This window comes from Protopterus annectens, chromosome 16.part0, assembly GCF_019279795.1.
Source record: "Protopterus annectens isolate FY-2018-M chromosome 16.part0, PAN1.0, whole genome shotgun sequence".
NCBI classification, from domain to species: Eukaryota; Metazoa; Chordata; order Ceratodontiformes; family Protopteridae; genus Protopterus; species Protopterus annectens.
Genome location: NC_056750.1, coordinates 703206072 through 703226249, shown reverse-complemented (window position 1 = coordinate 703226249; position 20178 = coordinate 703206072). Strand labels below are relative to the sequence as shown.

General features: G+C 39.2%; 1 protein-coding gene across 1 annotated transcript in view; it reads right to left on the bottom strand.

Annotated features, from left to right (window-relative positions):
• The window catches only part of LOC122790308 (ficolin-1-like), a 137933-nt gene extending 125780 nt beyond the window's left edge, over window positions 1-12153 (bottom strand). Inside the window, exons 1-2 of the mRNA XM_044057826.1 lie at window positions 12027-12153; window positions 10431-10553 (exon numbers count right to left, since the gene is read on the bottom strand). Of these exons, the coding sequence (XP_043913761.1) occupies window positions 10431-10553; window positions 12027-12099 (196 nt within the window). The 5' untranslated portion in view covers window positions 12100-12153. The remainder of the gene's footprint in view (window positions 1-10430; window positions 10554-12026) is intronic.
• Window positions 12154-20178: the final 8025 nt, after the last annotated feature.

Sequence of the window (20178 nt, the reverse complement as noted above, 5' to 3'; positions counted from 1 at the left end):
TTTGGATATTTTAATATCCACTGCAGCTTTTCACATAAATATTTAGTGTTTGTCTTGATTGCAGGATGTCGCATAAATCTTCAAGCAAAGGAATGATGGCTTTGTGAATAGATGCATCATTTCAGCACTTACAAAATTGCATAAGAAAGAAACTGTCTCCTGCCTCCATTAAGCTAAGATTATTGATGTCACTAAGAGCATTCAGCATATCTAGACTTGTTTTAGTGATTTTGATTTTGCATCTGTGCATATTGAAATCACTGGCACTGGATGCTCATTTTGCTCTTTGATGCAGAGCAATATGGCTGACCTCGAGAGTTTTTCTGAAGTTAATAAACGGCCTTTCAATAAGAATCACATGTAAATATGAAGAAAACTTGTCTGATTAATTCATGGCATCATTCCAGGAAAATGCAGTGCTCCTCCACCTGGGATGAATGTCTCCCTGATCTGCTTTGCAAGTGATGTTACACTTTTCAAAGGAGGTTAAGGTAACATACAGACTTTTCTTCCCCCAATGCCCATGAAATTAATGGATGCAAGTCCTGCCTTTACCTTTTATTTTACTAATCAACACCCTCGGCAAGTTGGTTCAGCCCACTGCGTAAGACTGTTCTTGTATCCTCTTGCATAAGTCAGTCTTTCACAACCAGGGTTGTACAATCAAATTGCAGGCATGAAGTACTCAAAGCCAAGATAAAGTAAGTTGCAATTCTGTAATGCGTTATTGTACTCCCTCTGTGTTGACAAAGGAATGACGCTACTTTGATAAATTTATAACTCTCCTCATGAAAGAAAACACTTCTGTTTAGTGACCTAAATTATCTCTGCCTTGATTGGTAAATTTGCCTCAACAAATAACAAAGCAAAACTATTACTGGACTTCATAAACACTGAGAATCTCAGATATGCCAATAAATTTCAGAAACATACTAGGTATCATTCTAATAAACACTTCTGCCAGTCAGAGGAGTAGCTAGTATGGGACAATGGGGGAAGCTGAGCTAGGAGCAAATTGCTGGGAGGCATGATCAGCAGGTCCTGATCTGTTTTCATGCATTACCAGCACTGAATGCCAGAATTTAAAAATGAAGTACTGTAACACTACATGTTTTCAGTACGTTACCGGCATTCAGAAATAAATGCCAATATTTGATGTCACCTGAAATGCTGAGGACCTCCCTGTGTGGCATAAACTGTAACAGCTGTTGGCTAAAATTTATCAAGGAGTTAGTAACAGTTTTAACATTCTTTTGCTGCTCTAGGCTGAGGAATTTCTTTTGCATAAAGTTGAGATGGGACTGCCAGGTATTGGAATAGCCATTGGATGCAAGAATAGCTACCCACACCTCTGCCGCCATCTAAGCTAAATGCAGAGATGGATTGTGGAGGAAGCAAAGGGTATGACAGTCCCAGGCACAAGCTGTTAGAACGCTACAGACCCGTAAGTCTCACGAGCCTCGAACAAAGCAATGGAAAGAATCATGACGGAAACAGTCAATGTATTACATAAGAGACCTCCAGACACTGGACCTGACCCAGTTTGGTTTTGTCAAAGGCAGGTCATGCCTAGTCAATCTGGTGGACTTCTTTGGGAACATCAAGCAATGGACAAGGGCACAGTAGTTCACACTGCCTACCCTGACTTTTAACACAGTACCCCACTCAGCATTGCTGACAGACTCAAGAGGTTAGGTATAAACCCTTATTTCACTCTGGATAGCCAGTTGGCTCTCAGATAGGAACCGAAGATAGAACTGGTAAGTGGGTGGTCACTGGCAGAGTCCCTCAGGGATCTGTCCTGGAACTGCTCTTTTATGGAACCTACTTTGAAATCAAAGCCAATGTCAAAGGCCACCTCTGACCAAATTTGCATATGATTACAAATTAGGAACAATCGTGTAATCCCTCACTGACAATGTACTCCAGATGGGGTGACACAAACTGTCAGTCATGGACTAAAAATGCCAATAAATCTTTTGGGAAGTCAGCCATCTCTAGTAACTACCATATTGACAACACATGCCTAAGAGTTGACCCACTAGCCAGGGACTTGGACATATATAGACAGTAATGTATCCTTTGACTATCACACTTCTATGGTAGTGAGGAAATAGTTTTATGTTTTGCAGCTTATAAACAAATGTATGGTATCTAGGTCCAAGGAGGAAGGTTGTTCCACTGTATTCGGCACTCATTAGACCTATTATTGAGCACAGTGCCTCCTTTGGTATGCATGTGTCCACAGAGGTTCCTCACTAATAGAATACAAGGCATAAATAACATATTTTATGCAGACTAGCTCAAAGCCCTATCCTTGTATTTGGTCTCCTACAGGCTGGGGGGAGATCTGTCTGGCATCTTTGGAACCCAGTCTGATGGATGACCTGCATACTTGCATAACAGACAGCACCAGCATTACCTGTTCCAAAGACTTAAACCTTGCATGTGATATAAATAGGACCTGCTGGAGAGAGAGGTATGTATAACAGACTACCCCTTTTTTGGAACAGGCTTCCCATTCTTGTGAAGCAGAGTTCCTCCCTAACCTAGTTAGTATAACTTGAACAACTGGAATGGGACCTCAAAATTTGCCCCTGGTTTGGCACTTGTATCTCTAACGGACACAGGCAGTCTGTAAAGGTTTAATCTCCCAAGCCCCTGCTTACATTACTAAGGGTACCAGAACTTGTCAGATTTGGAATGCATGGCTAGGCTTAAAAAGGCCCCAGCAGTCATTAGCCTTATACACACCTATGAGCCTAAGTGTTGGCAGCATGTGCTAATGGGGCACCAGTGCAGTACTGGTATTAATGTATGAAGCAGTGAAAATTCTGATACTGAATTCATATTGAAGGCACTTTTTACAGTTGTAGCAAGCACCTTTTCTGTCCCTCACATTTGGGAATACATGCCCCCCCCCCCAACCTTGACTGGAGGGGATGCTCAATCTGAGGAATGGCTTGGAGGACAAGATCTAAATTCAGCTCTTGTTAAATGTCATCCTTCTCCATTATCCTAACCACAGTGCCATGGCATTCCTCAAACCACCCAGATTTATTCAAATACCACTTTAAAGTTTTTTTTTTTTTCAATGGCAAGAATGGTGCTATAAACAGTCATATTGTTTTGATCTTTTAAACTGTATTCTATGCCCCTCCATAACTATGTAATTTATTTTTCATGACCCTCTACAATAGTTTAAGCAACTGTACTGAAAAAAAACATTCTCATGAGGCAGAGATCATAATGAGAATTCTACTATATACCCAAATTGTGTAGTTCAAATACAACAAATTATTAAACCAAAACAAATGAAACAGCTTAGCTCTTTCATAGAGGGAAAGATCCTTGCCTGATAACCTATATTGCAAGAATTCAGTTAGCAACTCCGGGACAGGAGGTGCTGACAAGGGAGATGGGAGTTGGTGGATTATGGTAAAGTTTCTACCCTATGGAAAGAGCCTGGAGTTCAGCCTAAATATGGGGCTCGCCACAGTGTAGGCGAGAACCTGTTTCCCTGTATGCCAGCATAGTACTATTCACTGGTGTGCCATTATCCATGCTGTTGTGACACAGGGCTTCCCTTTCCCTTCCAACATTCCCATCTCTGGACATGTACCAGAAGAAAGGTTACAATAACTGGGTTAGTGAAGATGGCAAACACTTTAGCAGAAAGATAAGTAGATTTCAGGCCACAAAGAAGAAATTTATCCACTGTTTTTTTTTTTCCACAGTATGATAATGATGTGGGTTCATGGTGAACGAGTTCTACCTGTTCTTGAATGGAAAGGCGGGACTGCTTGCTGGCAAAGTGTCAGATCTCCAGTGGAGACAGCCCATTTGATGCACCTTTCACTTGCGACAGACAGAATGCACAGAAGCATACCATTCTGACAGTAACACTACTGAATGATAGTAGACCGAAAAAAGAAATAATGAAATGCCTTTTAGTGAATCACAAAGGTATACTTGGCTAAGCCGTCCAACACCCACATGTAGAGAAACACTACAACCCCCCCACAAACTAACAGCTTCCTAGTATGAGGTAGCACAGCAATAACGAACAGAAAATTCTATTGGCATATTCAGAAGCTTTTCTTTGGTTTACTGACATCCACTAGACTTACTGTTAAGACACTGCCAGGCTTCCAAGTGTACAGGGAGTAGGGAGATAAAAACACAAACCATGTGTGTGGGAAATTAGGTTTTGACTGGTTGTACTATATCTGTTTTTATATCTGCCAATAAGTGCATTCTTATCTGGGTCACCTTATTCCTTTCCTTGGCCATCAGATGCAGATTCATAGAGATTGCAGATTCAGTCTAATTGCACTTATTAACTCTACCACAGAGTTTTGATATTCTTGTGTCACATATGAACAAGCACATACTATGGGCTTCAATTCCATTACATCTACTTTGCCATTTGGAGTCACTTTTTCATCTGTACTCGCCTTACACCTCTGACTTATTCCATGGCATGTATTTACAAAATAGTTTCTCCTGCTCTTGCATAGAGATCATTGGCAGATCAGTACCTCTATTCATTTTTAAGTTTTTGCAGTTTAAGATACATGGATATCATTAGTTTGTCTAGTACTATTCTGCTCAAAGCATATGAGGTTCATACTATATTCATAGAAGATCCGTCTTATCTTGCTGCCCAAAATTATATCAGACTCAAAACTTCCTGAATGCACCATTTTGTTCGTGTTTATAGATACTCCGTTTTGCACTTTGCTTGCAAGTTTACCACTTTTCCACTTGTGCATTAATGCATAATGAACTTATCATGTATTCAACATTTATTTATATTAGTGCATATTTGCATTATATGACACATAGATGCCATGCTTGTTTTAAAGGAGTCTTAAATATTGTTATAGTTTAGCCAAATATATGTTGCTGTTACTCAAATATTCCTTTGCCTAATATTTCTATAGATGCAGCTATGAAATATCCTAGACCTGGTCATTACCAACATGGGAGATTGATGCTCCATGCCAGTGGTCACCCCCTCATTGGTCAGGTCTGGCCATAAGCTAATCACCCTTGATGTCCACATCCTACCCCCACCCCCCAGAAGGGAAACCTCCAAAAACCTCCATAAAAAAACTTCTCCAAAGCTAACTTCATGCTACTCAAGTCAGAAGTTGCAAGCTTCATGACACCCATGCAGACGGGAACTGAAAGTTTGACTGCTGAATCCTACACTAATGCACTGTACAAGTACATCCACTCATGCATGAATCGTGCCATTTCAAATAGAACCAAGATGCTCTCCTTCAAAAAAAAAAAAAAGAAGCCAATCTGGTCATCCCCTGTCATAAACAAACTATACAACAGAAGGAAGAAACTGTTGCAGAAAAGACGAAAATCCCAGGATGCAAAATACTCCCTTACCAGCCTCAGTAAGAAGCTGAGATCCCTCATAAAATCCACCAAAGCTAATTATGAAAATAAAATTGCCAAAGATTCCAAGGACAACCACAAGGCATTCTATAGTTATGTTAACAATCTAAATGGCAATGCTCAGATCTGTTCTGAGCTACAACAGAATGGCATTAAATATACTGATCCCAAGGATATCGCCAATATATTGGCAGATCGATTCAGTGCCAACTTCACCCCCTAAAGGGCCCAGCTCAATTCCAAAAGATTGCTAAATTCTGGTAATCATGGCCACACAGGTAAAAAACGCACTCTTCAAAGCTAAGAATACAGCATCCATGAGACCAGATGACATCCCGGGCTGTGTACTACATGAACTACAAAATGAACTGGCACCTCACTCAGGTGTGATGCTTAATTATATCCTCACCTCAGGCTTCGTGCCCAGTGAGTGGTGCACAGCTACAGTTATCCCCACTGCACAAGGGGGGATCCACCTTGGACCCTGGGAACTATCATTCCATCTGTCTGACGAGCCTGATCTGCGAAGCCATGGAATGCATTATCATGGAACTTATAAACAAAGACATTGGCAACCTTCAAACACTGGACCACATCCAGTTTGGTTTTGTAAAGGGGCAATCTTGTCTCCTCAACCTGATTGACTTTTTTGAATCAGTATCTAGAGTCGTGGATGAGGGCAAGGCAGTCCACACAGCCTATCTGGACCTTGCCAAGGCCTTCGACACCATTTCCCACTCTGGAATCATAGATAAACTTACTAAGCTGGGCATTAATCCCTACGTCAATCGATGGGTTGCCAACTGGCTTACTGACAGAACCCACACTGTAAAAGTAGCTGACTCAAAATCCAGCTCCAGACAAGTGGAGTACCTCAGGGTTCAGTCCTGGGACTGCTCTTGTTTGGCATCTACTTCTCTGAAGTACAGGCCAGCACTAAGGGACTCTGGCTAACAAAGTTCGTAGATGACTGCAAACTGGGAGCCATTACTGAATCCCCAAATGATGTGGATATTCTACAAAAGGGCCTTACAGAAAGAGATGCTTGGTGCCAGAGCTATGGGCTCAAGCTCAATGCCAAGCAATGTATAGTTATCCCCTTTGGGGAAAAAACATGTACCCATGAATTACCACATAAGTGGCAGTACACTAAACACCGAAAGTGTGATAAGAGACTTAGGGACACAAGTGGACAATGGTCTCACCTTCAATAACCACATTGCCACAACAGTTAGGAAATCCTATGTAGAACACCTCATCATTAAGGGCTTTTTATCCAGAAAAGTGGAGGTCATTGCCCCACTGTACTCATCCCTCATTAGACCCATTATAGAGTACAACGCCCCGTTTGGTATGTACCTCACAAGACATCTGCAACAACTGGAAAGGCCACAGAAATACCTCACTAAAAGAATCACAAGCCTAAAGCAGATGCCCTATGCTGACAGTTTAAAAAAACTCCAGCTATACTCTGTCGCATATCGCCTGCTCAGAGGCGATCTCTGCTTAACATACAAGGCCATGTCATACCCAGAGCTGTTGGACATGCTACACTTAAAGAAATCCCAATCCCTCAGAGCCACAGGCTCCAGGGATCTAAACCTGGTCATCACAATGAACAAAACATGCTGGAGGGATAGGTTCCTGACACAGACTCCCCATACTCTGGAATAGAATGCCCACACATGTCAAGCTGAGCGCCTCTTTGTCCCTCTTCAAAAAGAACCTTGACGATTGGATGGGATATAGGAAATTCACCCCAGGGAACATGGCAATCACCCTGTTAGATAGGGGACCAGGGAAGTAATAGCCAGGGAATTATTATGGCTAAGCTTGTATAGGCCCTAGGGCCAATAGCCTAGTTACCACCCTGTGAAATACTTGGGCAAAAGTCAAATCCTTAGAGAGCAATCCTTTTTGAATTTTATTCCACCATGTAACACAATTTAGAATACCTACCAGTCCTTTTCCAAACTGGCAGTGTTATGTGGAATTCTGCTCCGCACAATCATATCTTATCTAATTTGTTTTATGGAACCTAAATAGTAACTATTTTGAACTCTATTTCCGTAAAGTCCTTGTGTTCTACTTGAAGGATTTCTCAGGTAAAACAGCTGGTGCTACCAAACTGTTTAGTCTACACATTCCAACATACAACACGTGTAACAAGTACTGAAATTCTTTTGTCATTTTGACCATTAGCTACTTAATGCATTTCTAATCTCACTTTCTAAGTTGATTAAACTTCCATGTTAGCAATAAAAGCATCCATGTGCCCAGAGTGCTCAGTCATTTGAAGACAATATCGACACTAATTTGCATGCTTTTTGCTGACTGAAACTTTCCTAATATACCCAAAGTAGTACAGTGCTACATTTGTAGCAAAGAATATATTATATTTGCACTGACTGTTTATCTAGATACCATTTATTTATTTTAACGGCTGCATAATATGTGGCATAGCTCCAGAAAGAAAATGTATGCTGCTATGAGCATTTTTTTCAGTTTACACTTGGTGTTTTACAAACATTCCCTTTACTTTAGTTTTGGTCATTTACTTGTCATTTTAATGTCTAAACTTCAAAGTATTTTGCTATCAACTTGTGTTGTTTGTACTCTTACATGAAACCTTGCTTTGTTTTAAATAGCAGTTAAACATGGAATTTAGGCTTTAATGATTAAGTAAATTTGAAAAAGTTTGCTGCTGCATAAAAAATGTACAATATAATCTTGGGCATCCATTAGTCACGCTACCAAATGTTTCATGCTGGATAAGTATTCTAGACTCAACACACATTTTTAAAACACTTGTGTACATTTGCTTATTGCCCTAACTTCTGTTAATGTTTGCTCTTGAAATATCAGTCTAGCAGCCTAATCAGCATAATGTTTTCACCAGCTGCACTATAACTTATCTGCACCCTTTGTGGTGAAATTCTGTTGAATGCTTATACTAAAAGTCATGTGAATGAATGGGCCCACATTTCAGCCTGTACGACATGACATTAACTTTTCATATCAGTGTAAATAGTCAAAGCTGTTAAAATGTAACCTTTAGTTTGTTTCAGATTCTACAGTGACGACGCCACTCAACTCATATGTAGATATGCACATGCACTTCAGCAAACATACACTACAATAACAGTCCAAATGTTGGAGACCATGTGCAGTTATCACTTGACAATATTCTATCAAAATGTACCAGAGAGTAAAATAGAATGACTTGGCAATTAAGAACACGCACCATAAACTGAGTATCCGTCTGCTGCTATCTGCCTACTTAATACCTACAGAAAGGGAGGAAGTGCACTTATTTCCTCTGTCCTGCTTTATTAAGTTCTGCTTTATTTAAGTTATCACTTGCAGCTTCATTTCAGAAGAAGAAGGTTTATACAACCCCCTTTAATTTAAAGCAGAACAATGTCTTTTATAGACAATGCATAAAGCAATGTAAATAGCATACTTGCAAATTAAACTAGCTTTGTGGAACTAATATTTTGCATGCAAGAAAGTGATATGTGAGGCATTTGGTCATGACTGACGAAGTTGTTAGCCTGCCTTAAGAAAAGGCAACTAGAATATAGTTGTTAGCCGTTTTGATTATTAAAACAATACTGAACATAAGGTTAAAATTCAGGGGCTGCATTCAAAAACATCAGTGAGTTATGCAGCAGGACTGATCTCCAGCGTACTGCCCTTAGCAGTTCATAAACAATTATACACAATAGGACAAGAGCATGTAAGCAGGTCCATTATGTAAGCACTGGGCTATTTATACAGAGTACATATGTAATCAGTAAGCCAGAACTATGAGTACTGTTCTATCCCGGTGGGGTAACCTATAGGATAGCAGTTGTGTTGCTGTGCTTGTCAATTCAGCAATTCATCTTGCCTGCCAGTCAGTCACTCACCATACAGTGCTGAAAAAACATTACTTTTGTCAAATGCAAAAAAAATATATAAAAGTACCACCAAAAGAATACACTATCCTGCAGGTAAACCTGTTATCACATATATGTACCCCCACCCCCAAACAAAAAACTGTGATGTATGTGATCTTCCTGTAAAAGGCTGCATGCACAGCCACAGATCTCTCGTTACATCATTATAGTAATGCCCCTGGTCTGCTGTTATGGTAACACAATGAAACTATTTTATGAATCACTCCTAGCCATGAAGAAGGGCCAAAGCAGAGCAGCAACAAGTAACTCAGTAAGATATGTTAAATCTTACTATCTGGATATATTTGGCTAATTAGTAAGGTCCAGTGTACCTTAGTAAGCTACTTGCTACACAGTACTCTTATCCACATTTCAACCCCACGTGCTTAATATGCAGTGGTTTACTGGGCACTTTCGTATATCATTCCAGAAGACGTGTTGTATATTGTATGCTGTTATAGACAACTGTGATTAATGTTTATGAATCATGGCAGTGTATGCTACATATTATACATACTGTGTGCGCATACCTCTCACCCTAGCAGTGCAGGAAATCTGGACAAAGCCTAAAATAACAGGGGGACAAAGGCCCCAAAATAGGGTCAGATTTTAAATATTGCTCTTACAAAATGTATAAAGTTGGTATAATATGTGTTAGCATACATTTTCTGAAGGATATGCCCTTGGCTGTAGATTGTTACTGTTGAAGTGACACCCTGACCCCATGGGCAAAATGGGAAAAGGGGATAAGGATGAATGAAGTCTGAAACTCAAATGTATGTCATCATTTAATAACTTTATTCCTCGGTGATTTGCCAGAAGAACACAAATTTTGTGTAGAACTGACAAAAATGAGATGAAAAATCAGGACATTTGAGAGGTATGTGTGCATGATGCTGGCCCGTATCTTTGAACAATAAATATAGCTATACCAGAGCAGGTCTTGAACTCTGACCTATAAACACCCAGAATGTACCATGTGTTGCCAAAGTGTGTGTTGCAGATACTTGCTCCTTCAATTCTACAAGTACAATGACTAAGAGAATAATTCCACAATAAATTCGCCACTTGTACCTTTAACTCCAGGAAGACCAGGAGCACCAGTAATGCCAGCAGTTCCAGGAATACCGGGAATGCCAGGACATCCCTGAAGGACAGCAAGCTTCTCTGAACCACTGAGACCAATAAGCTTCACATCTGAAACAAAAACAGACAATTCACCGTACTAGAATGAAAAGTAGTTTCACTTTTCTCTTTCAGTCGGTGGTGATTTCTTTCAAATCATATTAATTTATGTTCTCATAGCAGACAGATACAACTAAAATATACTGGTTTTTACCACTGTCTCTTGTTTCTGCATCCTTTCACCTTTTTATTTTCCAATGGTAACTTTGCACTTCTCATTTTAATTGTAATCTGTTTTATGCAATGTCAAACTTTTGTCTGCAGTGTGTTCCATGTTGTCTATCCAAGTCCATTTATTATATTACACTTTTTTATTTGTAATTGGTCACTTCTGATTATTTTGTAAGTCAAGTCCTGTCACATTGTCACTATGAAATTCTATTGCCTCTTTAACAGAAGGCATAGGTCTGTCTTTTAGTGTGCCTATACACATACCTTAGAAGTCCAGGTTGAATCAAATTTAGTTTCTCTTGCATGCTTTGTCACAATTTCTTACTTCCAGTTTCCTGTCTCACAGATGTTTCAAAAATATTTGAGACTTCCTCTTATTTTTTTCTAATGTAATAAAAAAGTTCATCTTTATTTAGCAATAGGTATACTTCACTTGTGGATTCCGGGTTATGAATCTTTGGACTTTGTATTCTTAAAAAGTCAGAATATCAGAAAAAATGGCTGTTAATCAAAAACTGTTCTTTGCTCAAGCCTGTCATCTTTAAGTTGTAAGCATTACAATCCAAAAGGGCAGTGTTGTGACCCTTCTAAAATATTTTTCTAGATTCCTGTATGTGCTATAGTTTTTCATTTGGTCACTGATACATTTGTCTTTTTTATAGATAAGCTAGTTTAATGGACTTTTATAGTCAACTGCAGTTTTTCATGACCAGAAATTTAATGTTGGATTTATATAATTGCTTCGTATATGCAAAACGTTAGGTTAAATAAAACAAGTTTTTCAAATATCAGGCTGATAAAAATCAGTAGTTTTAGCTGCACATTGTAAATGTTTTAGTTTGTACACAAAACTTTAGTCATAGATATAACAAATGTTAAACTGAGGTAGTATGAGCTAGACCCATCAACTTCACCTCCTCCATCACAAATATTTTTTCTGTCTTTACTTAGTCAGGTGTATTAAAAATTGTATACTCATTGTAACATGACAAATGCAAAATTGACCCGATGGAAAATATATATTGTATATATGCAGTTTTAATGATTTAGTCATTTATTTTTAAGCTGTTATCTGATAAACACTTTGAATGAGAAAATGTTCATGGATTACAGCCACAAGAGTTCATATTGTATTATTTCTTTAACTCCGTCAAATCACTGAGGATGTATGCAAACAAATATTCCACTTCTAAAATTGTAGCTACTGCAGATGTAACTATCTGAAAAAAATCTGTTAATATTTTGTAGAAAGTTTGAAACTTAACCTACTGTTGAGTAACCAGAGCCAAGCATTTCAATATTGAGTTTACTTACCTGGACAGGATTCTTCAGCATAAATAGATACAGTAAGACAAAGCAGAATGACCACTACGGCCTGCTTGTGCATCTTTAAAATGTTCTTTCACCAACAAGTGAATTCAGCTGGGTTTCTAACACTTAAATATTGAAAGCACTTCCCTTGCATGATCAAAACATCTTCCTTACGATTAAAGAAGTCTTTGTTTCAAGCATGAAATTGCCCCCTGTGTGTTCAATCTGTTTTCCAGCTCTTGGTCTGTTTATGCCACTTTGTTCTTTGTGAAAAGCATTTTCTGTTCGTTGACTTCACAATACTTTATCTGTGCTTATACACATGAGTCATCTTAAAATTAGTGACCTGTTCATTTGTCAAACTTGTGGAATACAATAGGGTATTTCATAACTATCAATAAAAATATCAGAAAACACTGCATCTTTTTGAAATGGGGAAAACATGTTACATTTGTACTTCTCAGAAGTATAGATTTTTGCCTCATATTGTAGTCTATTTTTCAGAAAATTGTGATTTTCTGGCAAATGAATGGCAAATAGATTGAAGTAAGAAAATAGACATTTGAGTTTCAGACTTCATGCCCTTCAGAAGATCCATGCTAATGCAAAACCTGTTCTATCAACTTTCTAAGTTTGTAAGAGCAATATTGAAAAATTGCCCCAATTTTTGGGCTTTTGTCTCACTTTTATTTATGGCTTTGTCCAGCTTTTTTGCTCTATGAGGTTGAGAGGTATGGTAAACATACAACTGCAAAATATGAATACATATATTAGAGTCCTGTTAAAAATTGAAACCACAGTGAATGAGTTTGAAAATCACAGGAAAATAGCATGTCTAACCTATATGTTCCAAATATAAACACACCTGAGTCTTCATTACACATTTATTTGCAGGAGTGTATTAGAAAAATGAAATTTTCTCATATGAAGGAGATAAGAAGATATTCTTTCAGCAAAGGAAACATTCAAGCATACATTGTAAAATGAATTTAAAATGTGTGCAAAAGTCTGTTTTAAATATATACATAGTAAACCTATACATATGTATCTATCTCTATCAAAATTGTGCAAATCGGTTTTGCAAGTAATGGCTGACTTGAACTGAAATGCTGAAAATGTGCACACTGTTAGCTCACAACTCTGAACGCGGAAATTTTGGTATGTCGAATTTGACATTGACATCACCTGGACCTCTATAAATGTACTACCAATGTTTTGCAGGGAGGTAAGCCCCCTGAAACCCCCACTCCCCTGCTTAATTATATCCTCTAACTCTGAGATCGCACTACAGTGAGGAAAAGGGGAACTTTTCCCTATCCCCACTGTAGTGTGATCCAGTCGAAACAGTGATACTCTAAACTGCAAAAGCAAGCTACATGTCAATGTTTCGGAGGCGACAGGATTGCCACTCACAATTTTAAACTTTTGCACCTTTACCCTCGACCTTATGAATAATAGTAAGGTGACACTCAAACATTTGATAGTAAACCATAGCTATATCTGTATGTACATACACGTATATATAGAGAGATACAAGCATTTGTATATAATTATCTTAAGGAAATATTATGCACTTTTGACATAATTAAAATGCTAAATGAGAGAATTTGGTATTTATATGGAGGAAAAAAGCCATTTAAGTTTAACCAGCATGTACTGACATGCACATAATTAAATGAAATAATTCTAATATATAGCTTGTTTAATAATCATAAGACTATGATTTGTTTTTACATTTTCAACCAGAAAATTACTTGTGTGATCAGCATTGTAAAAGCCATACTAAAATTCTAGTTAGACATGCACTGTACATTTCCATGTAAATTTGCGTTTTCTGCAAAGAATGCAGTATTCTATACTGATATACACAATCATATTCATCTTGCTCTTTTATAGTGCATATTTTTAACTCCCCATTTAAATAATTACAGCAAAGCTGTGGACTGTGCAGCAGGTAATACTGTTTTTTTTGAGTAAAGAGATTAGAAAGGTGCCTTTTTGTGGATACCCTGATGCTTCTTTTTAAGAATAGAAAGGGAATAAGACACAGAAACAGGGTAGACAAAGAGAGGAACACACAAGGGAAACATCAAGAGGGTTTGAGCTGGATGAGCTGGGCTAGGAGGGGCACTTTGTTTTGGTCTGGGGATAGACCCTCCATATCTTTTTCAAAAGTTTTTTTTTTTTTGCAAGAGGTTAGTGTGGGTGGGATATAGGAAAGAGGGTAGAGAATAAATTGTAAGGGAAAATCGACTGAGAAAGTCCCAACTGTGTACCCAGTCCACAGAGCCTCAAAAACATCCACTGCCAGATGGTGTTGCAGTGCAGGTCCCTGATGCTGAGTAGGTCAGGGCCTGTATTGGTGCAGTGACACAGAAGAGAGGCTTTGACTAGCACAGTCCTCCTGTCTACCGCCTCTTCCAGCATGTTTCAACCAAACTCTGAAGGCCCTGTTCGGTGAGGCTTGCCAGGTTGGCACATGCCAGAGTGCCTGCAGGACCAATGCCTTCACTCCAACACTGTGAGGATGACCCCAGACTGGTAAAGGATGATCTTTCCCTATCCTGGAAGGTATGTGCCTGGTCTGTCCTGAGAGATTTGAGCCTGTATAAAAGAGAAATGGGAGAGAGGAAAACAAAAAAGTAAAAAAATGCAAAAGCAAAATAAATGAGAGAAAAGGGGTTGGGGAGAGATAAAACAGAAAAAAGCACAATAAATCCACACAAAACTGTTGTAATGTAAGGTACCAAGTCAATGAACTGCTAAAAAACAATCTTGAAGTGCAGTTGTGTATGGGAGATGGTTATGCATACAGTAGTGATTGGGGTAGTGCTTGTGTAACTTGGGCAAATGTGTAAGAGTACCGCTTATGCATACTTGTGATGAATTGAAATGGCAATTGTTTTTTTTTTCCATTGGAATGGTTTTGTTTTAAATCCTTGCTTTTCAAACACATTTTACAGTAAACAGCCATCAAACATGAAATAAATCCCTAACCACTGCAGTTAATCATGCTTAAAATGACTAATATATTTTCCGTTATCTGCTCATCTTTTCCTTGGAATTTCTTTCAGCTGCAAAGGAATAACAGTTTGCAGGATTACCACTTAAATTGCATGTAAAAGCATTGCTGTATCACTGTTAATGCTACTTTGAATTATGTGTAATTTCTAGCATGGTTAGTTAAATAATAAATATCTTATGAACACCTGTTACTCTTACCAGAAGATTCTACCAGTTTCCTGGTTCTTTCTTGTAGGAAATTGAATTTCTTCCTCGGTTAAAAGTAAGAGACGAGGATATAATCTTGTTTACCTGTATGTGACTGTGTTCCACATATATACGTCTTATTCCCTGTAATCATTTTTTCTGTCAGACTGTAACTGCTGAATGCATACATGTATGTATTAAAATTCAGTACTGAAAATATTCTCCTGCATTGTGTATGGTACTGAAGCATGAATGCAGGTCTGCCTTTTGTTTTAAAAAACACACGTATCACTCAGTGGAAACCCTGAACTGCAAATGCTGAAATGTAACAATTCAAGGAAGTGTGAATTTTCTTTTCTGCAAAACTTTCCCCAGGATTCATGAAGCTCGGCGCAAAGAAGGCGTTAGCCTTGTGCCGACCGTGCGGCGTAGAGATGGCACAGCAGCACAACATGCATATTAATGAAGGCGCGCTACAGTAATGGCCACGTGCATAGGAAATGTGTACGAGTGCAGGGGGCATGTCTAAGCACTGCACGGAGGCGTGAACATGTCGGCTGCATACACACAACCTAAAATGCTGACTAGTACAGCCTGCCTCTAATAATAATCAATCCTGTTAGTGTCCATGGATACTGAAATGTATGCAAAGCATACAAGACAGTTTTGCGAACACCAAAATAAAAAGTAAACACAAAGGCGCACGCAGCTGAATATTGAGTCCCCATCCCTCGAACAAATGATATTTAAAACCCTGTGCCCGTATTCCATTGTAGTGTCGATAGTTATACCAAGTGGAAGTGAAACGCATCGTGTTACGTCTAGCCCAATGGTTAGGGTTACCACTTGTCCTACATTGTGAGGGACAGTCCCCCTCTAGGCAGGTGTGTCCATACCAAAACCATTATAAACGTCAAATGTCCTGCGATTGTAGGACATAATTATGTCCCATATTTTATGTAATAGTCCCATACAATACTTATTTTCGTATATAAAATACCTAAATGTTACAAGAAACAGAATAAGCAAGTAAATGAAACAGAATAAGCAACTACACCGCTACAACAATAAAAGCTTATATTTAGGCATAAAACTAAAGTACTATCCTTTGTATTGACCATGGGTATGTGTTGGCCTGTGAACTCTGATGTGTGTCCGGAAAATGTCCCATCCTGGTCATATGAAAAGTTGGCAAACCTACCAATGGTCAGAGCATTCGCCCAATATCTGCCCATTCACTGTCCAAGTCGTCCTTGTCAGGACAGCCCACAGATGAACGGGTATTACCTGGGTCTACCTACCATGTCATGAAAGATAAGTATTTGCGTGTAAATATGTGGTTGAAGTACAGCATGTGGAAGATCAGAAATGCTAGGGTAGTCCTCACAATCATATTGGTACCAGAAATATGTAGTGTACACAATGTGTTCTGTTGACTGCGCCATGGGCCATCAACTAGAGAAGGGATGGATGGTGTCTGTGGAATATGGGGGTGGGGGGTGACGGGTAATATAATAATTCGCCAAGGGAGACTGGGTTGGATGCACAATAAGTGAACTGGAGGTCTACGAGGGAGCAGTGGGTGAATCAGGAAGATAACCAAAGAACAAATATTCACATTTGCAATACAATCCCACAAATATATGAACATTAAAAAGTGCAATACACATGTACAGAAACATTACCGGCACATAACCACATAATGGTCTGGCGTGAACTGAGCCATCCAACCCCAACACACCTAGATACATAAACTGAATACCCATCATCCCCTTTACAGCACACCACCCTCCCTTCCTGAATTTCCACCAAAACCACCCATACTCGGGCTGCAAGATAGGCGCAGCCATATCTGCACATAGAGACCCCTACCCATATCTAGTAGGCAGTCTCACCCTAGGCAGTCTCAGGATTGCAAACTATGTATCCCTTGCATGTATAACCCTACCTTATTGCCGTAAAGCCAAAGAAAGTCATCAGTCTCTACAATTTTTGGATATCCCTCATGGGATAAGTATCTGTTCTAAACATTAGACTTGGTGTCACAGCACGATGTCCAGTCCTGTATACATCTGGACACAAGTTGTATGAGCAGTAGTTGTCCACAAGAATGCTCAGCCTCCAGCCGGTCCTGTAGAACCAACGACCCAGGATTAAACACCTGACCATGATGCACGTCTCCCCATGTGCGTTATCGGGAATATATACCTTACACATTCGTATAGTGGCAGTCGGATATAGGGTGATTAAGGTGCTTTAAAGCAAACATAAGTAGGGTTACCACCTGTCCGACTTTGCAAGGGGCAGTTCCATTTTGGGCAGTTGTGTCCTGGTCAAATATAATACAATGGCAAATGTCCTGTGATTGTAGGAAATACTTGTGTCCCATATTTCATGTAACAGTTGCATAAACCAGTTATTTCTGTATATAAATTACTTAAATGTTAAAAGAAACAGAATAAGCAATTAAACTGCTACAATAATAAGCTTTTATTTAGGCAAATAAGTAAAGTTCTAACCTTTGTACTGATCGTGGGTATGTCGGCCTGTAAAATCTGATGTGTGCCCCGAAAATGCCCCACTTTGGCCATTTGAAAAGGTGGCAACCCTAGACGTAAGCGGGTATGCGCGACGGTAAGTGGCGGTGATTCAACGATATGGGAAATGTAAATAAGCATGTAGGTGTATTTGCATGTGTATTTACAGACTGATTTTTTGACATTTGACAGTATACTAGGCTAACTGCCCTTGCGAGCCATTTCAAGCCTAGCCAATTATCCCTTGTGAGACTCAAACCCTGCACCTTGTGTGTGTAAGGCAAACACCTTAACCATTAGGCCACCCTCCCAATATAGCAGTTATAATGAATGAAAAGGGAAACAGCAGTGGAAATCCCCATAATATTTAGTGCTGTTATTTATCAGGATGGCCATAAGTGAGCACACCTTTGCATCCCCAACCACAGGTAGGACACTAAAAGTAGAATGAACGATTTCCCCGTGTTAAGTCTGACATTCAACTAGGTACAGGGCAGTCCCAGTCCCCAGTCGGACAAGCCTAAACCCAGATGACCATATGAACATCCTGACAATCAAACACACGTATGTGCCAGGACTATAGGCTTTGGAGGTCTGAATATCCTTGGAGTGAGTTAACATGCGGCATGGGTCCAGAGCAGTAGGGAATAGGGAATGGCGCATGTGTAGTAGTGTGGTTTTCCCAACAAGAATATGGAGGCCTGCTGCGTAAGTGAAGTGATGAGGCATATGTTCGGGTAACTATGAACCATGGGTATACATATAAATAAAGCAGAACACCAATAGTGTAGTGGTTAGAGCATCCGCCTAACGAAAAGGCATTCACAGTTCAAATTCGACAATAGCACATATTTTCCTTGTGGAATGAATGTTGCTCTGCTGTAAAGCCGACATTTAAACATGTAAAGGTGAACGTGTATATCGCATGGGACTATTAACCAGATCCTTTCAATCAAAGTGGTACGTCCAAAAATTGGAAAGGGGAAATGGCCGGATTCCATAATCCCAGGAAACGCATGTATGTGCAAATATACATGGCGGGAGACCCTGTGAATACACAGTGGGACAAAATGTGTGTAGGGCCCTAAAAGCTCTGGAGAGGGCAATGTGTAAAGGTGTGTCATGGCTGTGATAAGTGGATGGTAAATGTAATGCGTGTAAATTCAACACGGGTGGGGTGTAGGAAAAATGGATATGCAATTATGGATCCAGGCGTGCCAAGGTTGGATGGGCCAGTTCTACTGGACTTCCCTGTGGAGGTCAGCTAGGTCGTAATAGGTATAAATGCATAATCACATGCAGACAACAATATGTTGAAGTACAAATTCTGAAACACATGCATTCCATTTGTTGACATAAATAATAGGAATGTGCCTATACAAACATCGACAATAGATGGAATAATAGGCTGTGCAGAAGAGGGACGGGTCGAATTGCACTGTATCACATTCCAATTACCATCGGTAATCCGTACATGAATATATAGCAACATCTGTCCGCTGTATAATGTGCTACATATTACAAGATAACTGGAGTGAAGTGTCAGTGTTATAATGAATAAGGTACAAGTATGCTGGTGAAGCATATATAAACACCATTATGCATGTGCAAGTGTGTATGAGCGGGGAATGTATTGACACATAGATGTACATATATAATCATATATATATATATATATATATATATATATATACACACACACACACACACAAATATATATATATACAGCAAGATATGAATATACATGTATGAATACATATGCAGATATATCTGTATATAATAATGTAAATATATATATGTAAATATATATATATATATATATATATATATATATATATATATAGATATATATATATATGTATATATATATATATATATATATATGTTACAGTAAATATACACATGTATATACCTAGGTTATGTTACAGCAATTATGGGTAACATATGTTCAGACCGGGCATATGTTGGTGGGAGGTCCAATCAACAAACGTCTGCCTCCCACTCCCCCAGCTATGCTAGTGAGACATAGACACACAATAAAGGTAAATGCAACACTGCTTCCCAGACCACCGGCAGGAAACTACCAGTGGGAGAGATCTACAAGGTCTACACTTTAAACATGGACAGCGACGTCCCTTGTGGGACACCAAAAATTTTGTTCTTTCAGGCAATGCAAGTAAAGACTACTGCAACCAGGCTGTAGCTGTACATGGAACAGTAGGTTGTGCAAGCCTGATAACACATGGGTTGACACAACATATGACGTGTCCTGACACGGGGAGAGTGGGCAGTGTGTAGGGGTGTGTTCATATCCCACCTGCGCCCACAGTAAGAATGAGTACTGCAGAGTAGTGGCAGGTAGGAGAACTATGGGTATGCGATTATGGGCCTACACGTGCAGGTGTTGG